The sequence below is a fragment of the Micropterus dolomieu genome, linkage group LG08 (assembly GCF_021292245.1).
Source record: "Micropterus dolomieu isolate WLL.071019.BEF.003 ecotype Adirondacks linkage group LG08, ASM2129224v1, whole genome shotgun sequence".
Taxonomy (NCBI): Eukaryota; Metazoa; Chordata; class Actinopteri; order Centrarchiformes; family Centrarchidae; genus Micropterus; species Micropterus dolomieu.
In genome coordinates, this window is record NC_060157.1 from 15929818 (window position 1) to 15944000 (window position 14183).

Below are 14183 nucleotides of genomic sequence, written 5' to 3' on the forward strand. Positions count from 1 at the left end.
TCTGTGTCTGTCTGTAATCATCACTCTGGAGTCTTGCTCAATTTTCCACCATCTGATTGGTTACAAGTTGCAAATAATAGCAACAATAGCAAATACTATCAACAGTCATGAGACTTTTGCTCCGGTGAGCAGCGGAGCTGCGTGTCAAAGGGAAGGCAGCCGATATTACTGAAGCTGCAATAAACATCATGTTTCTATGATGACAAGCAGCCCAGTGTCCTTGATACACCAGTGAACTTGCCTGAACACACAGGGGTTTCACTAAATGACACTCTTGAAAGTGACAGCTTTTAAATCAGTGACAGATTTTAAATCAGTTGCTCTCCCCATACCCACTCACTGCACTGAGTTAAACTCAGCATGCATCTGTCTTTTATATCTTTTCACTGCATAGTGATGTAACGTAACATATTTATTACTTTAGAAATAGACAGTAGGAGAAACCTTTTCTCCTACTGTGATAAACTTTGCAATATATATATATATATATATATATATATATATATTTACATGCATACATACTGTATATACAGCGTCATATACGACATTTTCTTGGTGGGCCATACGACCTTGGTGTCGGCCCACCAAGAAAATGCCTGGTATACCAGATTACCACTCCCAGTCCACCTCTGGATGTAGGCTAGTTTTTAAATTGGCAGAACGTCTCATAATGACATGCCAGTTCAGTTGGTTCACATTAAAATCAGACTGCTTTAAGCTCATACACTGGACAGGACTAAAAAAACGGGAAACCAACCCAACCCTGATGGATTGCATTCGAATGAATTCAAATGAACATGTGTTAGTTCACATTCGTTAAGTGATAACCCCAGTGTTTTGACAGGAAATAGATTCCCTGGAAACAGGATGTAGCAACTGGCGTGCAGCGTTGGAAATGATCAGGAAAAATAATCAAAGAAAGAGCAAGTGTTAATGAGGGGGAACGCCTGCAGCGACTCTTCCTTCATATGTGCATGTGTTTTGTGTCCTGTGTGTATGTGTGTGTGTGTGTGTGTGTGTGTGTGTGTGTCCATCTCTGCTGGAGGAGGTAATGATGATGGATGGAGGGCAAAAGAGAGACTGAGGCAGCTGTGCACAGTGAGGGTCAGTGTGATGGCACTCTGGGTGGGTCCCCTACATTTTCTGTGTCGTATATTCATCCTCTGGTACACTACCAAAAGCATGGCATGACTTTCATGCTTTGGTAGAAAACATTCATTCATTCTGTTGACAAAGATCCTTTTGTTAGTGGATCCCGGGAGTTCTGTGTGAGTGTGTGCCTTGTATTATTATTTCTTTTACATCTGCGCTTTCCGATGTTCCCTTTGTAGCCTGTGGGCAGACAGCTGTGTTGCTATGGTTTGATCCACAGATGTCAGAGTATACAATGAGACTATGCCCCACTCTCCACCTTGCAGCCCCTGCTGTGAGACAGTTTACATCCTCTTATTATCACGAGCCCGCCCTAAAGTGATTTATTATATGAGTTTAGATCAGAGCTCTGACTGTTGCCTTATCCCTGGCTTTGATGACACACCTCAAATGACACCCAGACTAAGAACCAGGACAGGGAATATCCCTCATTTCCGCACAGATCAGCCCTGGTGTCATCATGTCTGGTGTGACCAGCTCAGGTGGAGAGGAAATCTCCTGTGTGTGCATGTATATCGTGTGTGTAATGACATAAATGAGATAAGTAAGTAAGTAAAAATAAGTAAAATTTATTTAATATAGCGCCTTTCACAGAGCAAGTCACAAAGTGCTTTACAATGATAAAAATAATAACAATAATACCAATCATAATAACAATAACAACAAAAGCAACAATAAAACAGTGGCGCAATCAGACAATCATACATAAGCATCAAACATTATAAAGGCATCAATCAATATAATCAATGTATTTTGTGTATATTAACAGGCGCATAAATAATCAAAATTAAGGCATTTTGTATTTTAAAGAGAACGTGAATGTTCACAATTAAAAGTTTACAGGGAGACAAAGGCCTGTTTAAATAAAAAAGTGAAAAAAGTGATTTTTGAATGCTCCGACTGAGACCTCAGAGCGTAGGTCTGATGGAAGAGTATTCCACAGTGTTGGTGCAACTACTTGGTAAGCACGGTCACCTCTAGTTTTGAGACGTGCACACGGTACAGCTTGTAGGCTTTGTTTTGAGAATCTTAGTGGCCTAGTGATAATATACGGGTGCAGAATGTCAGAGATGTACCCGGGTGCCTGACCATGCAGTGCTCTGTATGTTAAAACGAGCATTTTGAATTTAACAGGGAGCCAATGTAAAGAGGACAGAATGGGTGTTATATGAGTTCTCCGTCTTGACCTGGTCAACAACCTTGCAGCAGCATTTTGGACCATTTGTAAACGGTCCAGGGACAACTTGCTAAGAGACGTAAAAAGGGAGTTGCAATAATCTAAGTGGGAAGAAATAAAAGCATGCATTATCATCTCAAGTTCTGAGACAACAGGTTAACAACAGATAACCCAGAACCAACGCAGGATCTTGGAGAAGATCTGCCCTTCTTCACAGTTGCTCTGTGAAGTGCTTCATTCTTCCGTTTGACAACTCCCTCTTGCACCTGTGCACATACACATACAGTACATCCCGCTTTGGTCTTCAGGCTGTCTAACCTCTCAACATTCAAAAGTGACCTTCTGACATCTATTGGAAGTTTCTATTGCCTCATCCGAAAACTATAGATCATTTAAAGCTACTCCTTCTCACATCTGTGTAAGTAAAAGATACCCACAGCCAGGTGCTTATAAACCTTCTGTGTGAGGCAGGACAGTGTACGTATGTGTATTTACTACTGTAAACGTATGTGTTTTATAAGCTGGATTAGCCATTTATTCTACTCACCTTTCCTCAATCTTTAATAACGCAGACATTAGTCAGAGTGAAAGCAAAACTAACAGTTTGAACCCAGCAGTCCACCTTCATTCCCTTCCTTCTTCATCATATGAGGGTGTTTTGATTTCACTTTGATACATATATTTTAATAAAGAGATATTTGAATGATCATAGCTCGTATGGGAGACGCTCTGATGGTCTAGCATCATCTTGAAATGAAATAGCCTTCCTTCATTTAGTGATACAATCCAGACTTGGCCACATTAGTGGCTAGACAAACATGAATTAGTCAAATATTATTTCATAAATTTAGATGATTCATTTCACAGCAAAGGGCTTTAAATCAATTAAGTCTAGTGGCTGCTGTATTTGCACAGGCTGGCTGGCCGTCATACAGCCAGTGAATCGCTCACACAGCTGTGTGTAGAGCACCGCAGCAGACCTGAGTTCAAGCGTCACATACACTCCACCAGACCCACTCTTGGGATTTAACAACTTTAACAAACTTATTTTTTGAATAGAAACACAAAGAATGAGTAAAGCCCATGTTTGTGTGTGTGTGTGTGTGTGTGTGTGTGTGAGTGTGCATGTGTGTGTCCATGAAGGTCGGAGAGGAAGCAGAAGATAGAAGATGCTATTAGGAATGTCTTTCTGGTCAACCTTTGACTCTAATTGTGCCCAAGTGGGTGAGCGAGAGTGCAACTGTTACTGTGCGAGTGTACAAGTATTATGGTGCGTCCCCAGGCCTTTGCTGTGGTCTCCCCATCCTCTCCGGTTCTGCCGTTTTGACTGTGGTCTACTCATATAGTCCACGTGTTGTTTATTGCGGCCCAGAGCCGGCGCTGGGCTTGATACCTTTGCAGATTCGCCTGCCAGAAAAACTTTTATGATGAAATGTGAGGCAGGAAAAAGGGAGGTGAGGACAAACAGAGAAGCTGTTTTCTTTAAGCCTCTGTTTTACTTTGCAAACCAGTGTCCAGAATCCACATTTGGCTGTCACTGCAAGCATGAAGAGAGGAAGTCAAGGAGAGTGTGAGTGTGTGTTTATGCGTGTGTGTGTGTGTGTGCATGGTTGCATGTTTAATTGAAGGTACATGCATGTGTGCATGTGGAAAACTGTTGACTATATGCATGTGCGCTTGCACACTTTAGAGTTGTTATTAGTTTGTGACTGTATTCGTTTAAAGAAATTCCAAAGAATTAATAGTCTTGCGACCACAAAATCTTGAAAACATATCAAGGTAATTTTTTTTAAATGATATGGTGCTGAGTGAGATGCTGGAAAGCCTAAGTGGGGTTTGGAAAATGGGGTGATATAGATGTGTTTATAATTCATCTAACCTTAGGAACGCTTCAATGCAATCTCCAATGTCCGCTTTGGATTAGAACTGGGTCAGAGTGGACAGCAGTGAGCCCCCGTCACTCTTCACTTTCTTTCTCTTTCTCTCATACACTAAACAATAAAAAAGGCAGTGATAGTAAGAAGCAGAATGTAGTCCCAAATGTCCAATTGCGTAGGCAGAATGAGTTCCCCTGTTGTCCATAAGACCGTAGGAGTTCTGCTTTGCGTGTTATCGCTCTCACATGGAAACACAAATCCACACAAATGCACAAACCTACGTCATAGCTGGGAAATACAAACCTGTCCCAAAGACAACCTTGCTTGAGGAGTTGAGGGATTTCTCACACCGACACATCACTTTGTCTCGCCACAGGACCTGCACCTTTAAACGGCAATAGGAAAACTCCTGGAGAGTTTGGAGCATGGCTGGAGGGATGGAGTGTTGAAAGAGAGGTGCTAGTGGCAGGGCGAGTGAGAGAGAGAGAGAGAGAGAGAGGGGTGTTGTTGGAAGACGAAGTTGAGATGAACGGGTCTAGAGGGAAAATAAAATTGGAGAGGAAATTGAAGGAGAAGAGAGAGGTTAATCACCTTGACGTGTCAGCTGTCATCTCAGCGTGTGTGCCAGCTGATAAAGCCATACAGTATTTCCTGTAACAGACCTGCTGATGGAAGTAGTAGTTTTATCCAGTGGAGGAGCAGCATGTCAGTGGTGTAAATATGCTCAAGCCAAATAATATGTGAAGAATTCCCATCATCTCGATCCACGTTCTTTACCTTTGCTTTCACCCTTACTCCTCTCCGTCCTTTCATCCTTCCCTCCTCATCTGTCCATCTCTCTCTCCTTGTTTTTAGCATACTGTGCCTGGCAGCGGTGAGTGCTTTAAGAGGGTATTAGCAGGGCGTCTGTACAGTACTATCACAGCTTAGTGGGCCAGTGCAGGTGAGACAGCAGGGATTTCCTGTTAGGCCTCTCTGCTACATTCTTGCTAAATTGCTAATCGCCAGGTGGGGTTTGAGGGGAGGGGGTGGGATCTCTCTTTCCCCCTTATTCTGTCTCATACACACAGAGGCAAACACACATGCACACGCTCAGGTAGCGGCACATGGGCATCCGCACAGGATGACGTGCGTGCACTAACATACTGTACGTACAAAGGATTAGTGGTGTCACTAGTGTGTATGTGTGTGTGTGTGTGCTAGTGTGGAGTGGGGAGGACAGAGCAGGGCTCAGTATTAGACTCTGGTTGTCTGCCAGAGGAGCAATATGAGATACATACTTCACCATCTTACACCTGGGGGTCCTGGCCTGCCTCTAATGCTACTGCTTGAGAGGAGCTCTCTGTGTGTCTGCGGTCCGCATGGTGCACACACACACACGCAGGCGGGTAGGAACTACCTGTAGCCTAACACAGTTCCACGTTATTGTTTTTTCTACCGTGGTTTGTTGCTCGTTAGTTACTAACATACTCCCAACATGTCTTGGAAGATATATTTAGATCATTTACATAAGTAAAAGAAAGCAATGTAAGCATAATTGATTCCATCCACAAAAGTCTTGCATAGTTGAAGTGTACTGAAGCAGAAATATGAAGAGGCATAAAACTGAATACTCAAGTAAAGTACAAGTTCTTCAGAATTAGGTACAGTATATGACTAAATGTACTGAGTTACTTTCCTCCCCTGCTCCCTCGCTTTCTGGATCGCCTTAAGTGCCCAGTGAAATAGTTGAGAGACGAGCTGGAGAACACAAGAGAGCCTGTGCTTTAAGAGTTTTCACACTGTCCCCTCTCTGTCCAAGTGACGCTTGTTAAAAGAACTGTTAACAAGCCCTCCCTTACTGCTTCCCTTTATCTACAGTACGTGTGCGTGTCTCTTGAATTTGTAAAAAAAAACAAAAAAAAAACACATGCAGAGCTTAAAATTAAGTTCAAATGGGTTCACTCATTGCGCCATGGCAAAAAGTGCTGGAAATGTAATCAGGTGTTGAAGAGCAACAGAGGAGCAAATAGTCTGTTCATGGCAGCCAGCTGAGAGTGTGTATGCATGTGCTTGTGTGTGTGTGTGTGTGCCACTGTAGGCGGTGCAGCAGAACACTGATATATGTCCAATAAGAAGTTCTGGAGTGGGCTCAGATATCACTCATCTCATTGCACGCAGCCAGATACGAAGGATTTTAATGTGTGAGTGTGGAGTGTGTGAGCAGTCTGATCTATGGCAGCGCTGGCCCAATCATACAGCACTCTCAATAACAAATGATGGGACAGCCTCCAGGCTCCTTTTCTCTCACACACACACATTTACTGCACCAGTCCACACTAGGTCAAAGCTGAACTTTTACTACTTCCAAATGTCAACAAGTAAAGGTGTTGAGACATGTCAGTTCCAGTACTGAATAACAACATATGGGCCACCTGACTGGGAACTGGGGGTGAAAAATTCATGGTGTAAGCTTTTGTAATCTTTTTTTGTGTATTTCTTTGTGTATTTCTTTCTTTTGTAAGTGTTAATGCTTTTCTGTCTGTTTGGTATGTTTCCTAATCAAACTGTCTATTACAGATCACATTCAACATACTTGCTAAACTGTATGAATATTGTGTTATATCATATACTCTGACTTATTTCTTACTGTGGTTGTCTGAGTTTCTATCTACCTGTCTATAAGTATAAGCATTCATACTGTAATAGCGGTTCCCTTTGCGATCTCTGACTGACTATATGTTAACTGATTGACTCCCTTTTGGTCTGTCTCTTCATGTTTCTTTCTGACTTCTTATCTGCTTATCTGCACTTAACTTCTTGTCTTGGTCTTTTCTAGGTAGATGCTCTGCGGGTGCGTCTGGAGGAGAAGGAGCAGTTGCTGACCAAGAAGAGCAAGCAGCTGCAGGACCTGACTGATGAAAAGAGCACCCTAACAGGAGAGATCAGAGACATGAAGGACATGCTGGATGTGAAGGAGAGGAAAGTTATTGTGCTGCAGAAGAAGGTAAGGGAGTCCTGCTAGTTGCAACATCATCAGTATCTGTAAGTGTTGCATGCAGTGTACAAGTGTCTAACACATGGTGATGTTTGTGAAAGGGGTCGCTTGTAGTGACAAACCCATAAAGAATTATCACCTGACTTTGCAGTTCCCCCCAATTTCCATCCGCAGCAGGTAGCTGTTTTCAGCGAAAACCCTCTTTCCACAACCTGCACAGCACCACCTGGGAGACGAATAAAGTTAGCAACTAGCTGGTGTAGTAAAAAGCCAGATTTTTCCATCAGGAGCACTTTGAGACCAAAAATAGAGCTAAAAGGAGAGTAATTATTGGATTTACATTCGTCAGGTGGACAGACACACATGTCCAAATGAATGATAATTTTGCTCCGTGGCTGCTGCATGTGTACATATGTAAAATTTTACCAACATGTGCATAATATCAACTTCAGCGGGCGATAACAAATCAATGTTGTGTTTTCAGCTTGTTCAGCTGCCTTTGAATGGCCAACCTCCCCCCTATGAATACTGCTTTAACAAAGGAACTTCTGATTATAGTTATGAAAGCTGTACTAAACAAAGAAACTAAAATCTTTATTTCTTTTTTCCGTTCTACATTTGCCAGGAAGCACTACTGTTGAGTGAATTAAATCACTTTTACAGGGAAACAAAGAAGTGTAGATATTTGATCAGTGACAGGTTTGTTGACTGTCATCACATCAGATAACGTTCCCTGGTTAACCAGCCATATTGGAAATTAATTCTCTGTGCTGGCTCATTGAATCATTGAATGTGTGCCTAGTAAGATCTGCTACTCAGTTTATCGCTGTTGCATATGCTGGTGACAGATTCCTTCACACATAAATGTGTACTATACAGTGGATGAGACAGTGAATGCAGCATCGTATTTATGGTCCCAGAGTAGCGCACACATCCTCCTACATACAGTATAAATGCACACCTGCTCACACATGCACACGCACACACTTGCACGGCATGTCTCGAAGGCCCTAATGACTTTTATGAGGTTAGCTATTTAGAAAGGGCCTGTGGTGCGCATGTTGGCAATTCCTCTTTAAACCAATTACACACACATAAAGGTCCCCTCTTAACTTCCTTGTTTCCTCTCATGTCATCAAATGAGATCTCTCTCGCTGTCCTCCCACCCTCTCCCATGCTGAGTTTAATGAGAAAGGGCTCCAAAGGTCACGCATGGTGCGTATGTATGTGTGCGTTTACATGTGAGTGAATGAATATGGTCAAATGCATTCATATGTTTGTGTAACCTTCAGGTGCTTCCGCGTGAGGAGTTTAAAGATGTCCGTTATGTGCAACCTGTGCTGTACTCATTTGTAGGGATGCACTGAATGTTCGGCCGCCCAAATTAATCGGTCGAAAATAGCAAAAAAAGCACTTTTGGTGTTTGGCCTAATAAGTCTAATGACCAAATAAATTTTACCGAACAATTACGTTGACATGTTGGCAGTGTGGAAGCATTTTAAGGTGTCTGTGAAAGATGCAAAAATCGCTGTTTGCAGACCCCTATCTGCTGAACATATCCACTCCATCTGTGGCTGATTAGAAAAGGCAGCAAACAGTCTGACCCACTTTGAGTGGTTCTGTCACTCGTTTCTGAGAAGGCAATTAATCTAGCTGCACCTAAATTTGGAGTGCACACGACCAGTGCGAGCTGACAGGCAGGTTAGCGTCTTTATCCTGTCATTTTCTCTCTTTACAAAGACAAGTGTTGCAGTATGAGAGTCCTACCTGAAGAGAGGCTATGAAGTCTTTATGTTGCGCAGTTTTCAAAATAAGGTGTCTGTGCAGTATGGAAATAAGATTAATTGGATTATTTTCACAGGAAGTATAAAACATATTAAATGTGTACATTAAAAGTAAATGGACACATGTAATTTAGTTTACCGGATCCTCTTGGGACAAAAACATAGAGTTTTTTTATTTGGTATTATGACACTGTTTCTTACATGTGTGAACGTGAAATATTGAAAGAAGTAGTGATATTTAAAAAAAAAAACAAAAAAACAAAACAAAGAAGTAGTGATATTTGAATGAAGAACAAGTGTTTTACAGTGTGAAACAACAGGTGTTTTACTCCATTAGCCACACTGTATAGACTGACCACAATCTGATTGGTTTTCCAAACTTCCTATTTCCCAACAGTCCCTGGGTGCTATAACTTACAGTGCTGTGTCCCAAGGGAGAGGCTGGAGTGGAGCTAGGAGTCAAAGCTAGTTTCCTTTCTGGGCTTCATACTATCCAAGTTACTGCTGCCTTATAATAAAATACACAGACAAGCTCTGTGTGTATTTGAAGTCTTTGCAGGCAGTATGAAGTCCTCCCAAGACACAAATCTAAATGTCAAGGATGTATTTCCTAACTAAAGGGTGACTGCATGTTCTTGAGTAATGACACTGATACTACCTTAACAAATCAAATGTTTTGAGGCTGACCTGTATATGAAGCTGAGTTGAGTAGTTTAAAGTAGCCTTGCGATTTTCAGATCTTGGCACGATGTAGTCTTTGCCGTCAACCAGAGCTAAAAACAAGCTTTTATTCATCATTAAGACATCTTTAAATCTTCTTTAAGTCTGTAAATGCTGGTAGAAGTGTACTACACTGACAAAACCTTGTCCTTCCACTGCTACCCTATGTTGCTACCAAACAACGTTGTTTTATCAAATAATATGACAGGAAATGCCTAAGAAAATCACATGTTGTCCGATTTTTATTTTGACAAAGTTGGAAAACTGAGCAAAGTTGCACTATACAGGGGATGACAGCCAGAGATGCTCACAAGTCTTTGAGCTAGAGTTCAAGTCAAGTCTCAAGTCTCTCGTGGTTATAATGAATCTTTTATCACCTGCTGTGTTCCATCCAGGCTATATCTAAAACTGCTTAGCTATAAGAGATTCTGTAACTGTAACCTTTTTTTCACTTACAGAGCACAACCATGTAATGTGCAATGCAATCAATGCAGCATTCTGTCCTCGCGGCACATCAGTTTATACGACATTTCTAGCAGCAGTGTTGGGCAAATTACTCAGAAATTGTTACTTTTTACTTATTACTCATTTAAAAAGTAATTATATTACTTATTACTTATTACTGTGTACTAAAAGTAAATAGTCACGTTACTCGTTACGTTACAATTACTTTCAACCACCGAACCCCAACCTTAAAAGTGACGGGAAACCTGTTCTGCAGCGCATTTTAGAAATGAATCCTCTTTACTGGAACAATAATTAACCTGAGGAGTCAACAACCAGCTGAACTGAAAACACTGCAGCCTCTCAGACCAGATGATGCTGTATCCTATAGGCTATGGATATAGGCAATTTAAAAATCATAAAAAACAAAACAGGTCCCTTCCCGACATTTTAACTGATCGTGTATTCATAACAGCATCAATGAGTATGATTTTTACAGTACATAACATTTTGTAACGTCACTGTCTGAAATAGAAAAAACAAAGCTGGTCCCTCCCGACTTTTTAAACTAATCGCGTATTCTTAACAGCCACAATGAGTATGATTTTAATAAAACCTATAACGTTTTTAACGCCACTGGCTGATATTTAAAAAATCAAGCAAGAGTCTCGACTTTTGAACTAACTTTACTGTTGCTTATAAGTGCACATGCACTTATAAGAGTAAGTATTCAGTGCTTTTACAAAACACAATACGTTGATAAACGCCACTCTCTCCTGCCAAGTGGATGCATCACTGGCAGTAATGTTAGCTGCCGGAGTTTCTTTCTACAGGCTTTTCACGTTTCTTAGCAGATGCTTCAATACAAAATTTTTCGTGGTTGAAAGCTTTTTGCTGGTCTCACAACGTTTACTGAAGACCATGTTCTTTGCATGTTTGAGTGTGACACAGCCAGGCTATATGGCAGTAGTCACTGTACCACAGTACAGCTCTGGAAAGAATGCTTCTCTCCCTCGTTATTCCTTTAGCTTTTTGGCTAACAGCTGACTTAAACAAAATTACGTCTGGTTTCGCTAACCTGCAGCGTGGTCGCACATGTTCTATTAATATGCGAAATGAAACACAAACAAACAGATCCAACTCTGAAATGGTAGTTCATTATTAAGTCAACAAGAATTTACAAACAATGCGTAATCCACGTTGATTACAGTGGTTGAGTACAATCTTCTGACCGGCTACCAAAGCGCTTTTTCCCCCTGGCTGCGCGCGTATCCAGTAGTGTTTGTATACAAGAAAACCCGTCTATAGCTTAATGTACAACGCAATGCGTCTACAACTTCTAAACAAGCTTATAAACTTTAAGTCAACACATCCCACAGACTCTCAAACCCAGGGTAACATTATAACTAAATAAAATTGTAATGTTACATGATCGATAATAAACTTGTAACCTGTTTGCAGCCACCGTTAATAATTAACCTGATGGCAGCGTTAATCAACCACCACAAGTTTGGCAAGCAAACAAACACTCATTCATCTTTTCACAACGAACGACAGTCAGGAGTTAACCTCCTGTAGGTCGTAGCTAAAGCAAGAAGCAAGCTAACGTTAAATGGCCAATGCTGAGCTAAACATGTTTACTAACCTCAGGTTACTAACCTAGTTTGCGTTCAGCGCTTTTTTGTTTGGGTCTTGTTGTATGATGTTTTAAAGCCAAAGATTATGATGACAGGCAGCACAGCAGCTGCCAGTATTTGTTGTCCTCAGACACGTAGTATGTTATGTATGTAGGTTATAGGTAACGCAGGGAGGGGAACAACGAGCTCATCAGACATTTCCTAAAAATAAACATTGCTCACGAGTCCTGCACCTCGTGTCGGACTCGAGTCCGAGTCTCAAACTCAAGTCCCCATCTCTGATGACAGCATTACTCTGTTGACCAACGAGTAGGTAAGCAGACGTAAATTGGGCACTTCTATAATTGCATCATCACAATTCACACCTCTCTGATACATTGAGACAGATCTGAACTGTTAGTTAGCTAGTCTTGCTCATACAGACACGCCACATCTTTTTTGTAATTTTTTGTAACAAGTAATTTTGATGATTTTAGATGGTCATTTCATCTGTAACAGTACTGTGCAGTCCTAAATATCAGTAAAATATATATGCAGTATATACATATATTTAAGAATTTCAAAAATTTCCCTAATTTTACTTAGGATTTCTTTTACAACTCGAAATATTGTTTTGGACTTTCAACAAAACATACTTTTTAAATAACTTATACATACAGTATAGATATGTGTCAACATGCAGCGGTTGCACTTAAATGTACTATAAATACATATTTAATTGAATGCTTGCAAAGGCTCATAGGAGAGATTTTTGCTTCTGCTTCTTTATGCATCTTCTGTGTTTACGTTTCTTGGTGCAGCTGTAGTTGTTACGTTCATCCCTGCAGGCCTAAATGGAAATTAAGCTGGAAGATGAATTGTCTGACATGTTGAAATCACTGGCTATAATGACCTTTTTGATTGGTCCTTTTTCGATTGGTGTTATTTATTCTTTTTCTTCTCCATGGTCATGATTGCCTCTTTGCTCAGAGTTCGCCTCATCTTCTGGATGTGTGTCTTCTCTCAAATGTAGGCTGTCCTCATCTTTTCCATCTCCTCCTTTTACATCTCAAACGCCTTTCTTTCCTCACACATGGTATCTTTTTCAGTGTAAAAGTCCTTTCTCCACTTACATTTTGCCATAAGTTTTTTATTCACTGCTTCTCTTTCTTTTTCTATGTTCTCCTTCTCCAACTGGAAGGCATTTCTCATCCTCTGGATGCATGTCTTTTCTTGAATGTAGGCTTTCCTCATCGCTCATAGCATCATTTTAAATATCAAAGGGCTTCTTTTTCATGCGATGTGCTCTTTGTCAAAGGCTTCTTTTTTTTCATGTTCTCTCTCTCCAACTTGAAAGCCTCCCTCATCCTCTGTATGTCCGACCTTTCTTGAATGTTGGCCTCTCTCGTCATGACCATCTCTTTCTTTTCTATCTTGAAGGCCTTCCTTTCCTCGCACATAGCATTTTTTCTGCATTAAATGCCTTTGATTCGCCTTGCATTTTTCATAATCTCTTTCTCCAACTGGAAGGCATTCCTCATCTCAGTCATTTGGGCACACTCTCTTTGAAAGGCCTCTCTCTCTCTGGTCATTGTTATCCTTTCCGTCTCGAACTCTTCTTTCATCTTGTTTATGTGTACCTCTTTTCACAAAAGTTTCTCAATAGAAAGTTTCTTGGCTTCTGCCTCCATCTGCCCCTCCGCTCTGTCTTTCTCCAGAGTGAGATGAAAACATCCTGCTGTTTCAGGCAACAGAATCTTCTCATATCTGATGCTCTGGAATGGATGCAAAGACTGGCTCTGCATCACTCTGATAATCTCAGACTGCAGGTGGTCATATTCTTTACCATCATCTGTAATTTTCTTGAATAGAAGGAAATCATTTTCATCAAGGGGACAAACTGTGTGTTATAAATCATACAAAGAAGACATCTAAAAGCACAAAAATATAGCATTCCCTTGACAATACATGGTTAACTTAACCTCACCTATTTGTTTAGTTCAAACATTATTTGTATTTGCTCGTTTGGTTTGGTTTGTTAAGGCTGGTGGGAAACTGGTGTGGAACAAAATAAACTCATGTCCGTCATATGATGTCCAGTTGCAGTCGCTCTCGACTATTAAGGCTCATAATCAAGTAACTCTTAGTGAACTAATTTCATGGCAAGGGTCCATGTAGCGCTGATGACATATGATGACAGTCGCCAAAACTGCCGTATGATTGAATCATTGAATCAGTCCATGTGGATTCATGTTTACACCTCTTGGTTTGTTTGTAATGAGTCAATGGGTATACAAACCGGACTAGACGTAAAACGCAACAATGTATTATTTAAAAAAAATGCTTCCTGACCAACTTAAGTGATATTGAGAACAATCATCCAAGACGTTTCGCCTGTCATCCAGGGCTGGACTGGGACAAAAAATAGACCCTGGC

At 40.9% G+C, this 14183-nt stretch overlaps 1 protein-coding gene across 9 annotated transcripts in view; it reads left to right on the top strand.

Annotated features, from left to right (window-relative positions):
- The window catches only part of LOC123974780 (ERC protein 2), a 166059-nt gene that overhangs the window by 29605 nt on the left and 122271 nt on the right, over window positions 1–14183 (top strand). For all 9 annotated transcript variants that reach the window (XM_046055673.1, XM_046055679.1, XM_046055678.1 and 6 more), the window contains one exon: window positions 7025–7192. In XM_046055673.1, coding sequence (XP_045911629.1) covers window positions 7025–7192 — 168 coding nt within the window. The remainder of the gene's footprint in view (window positions 1–7024; window positions 7193–14183) is intronic.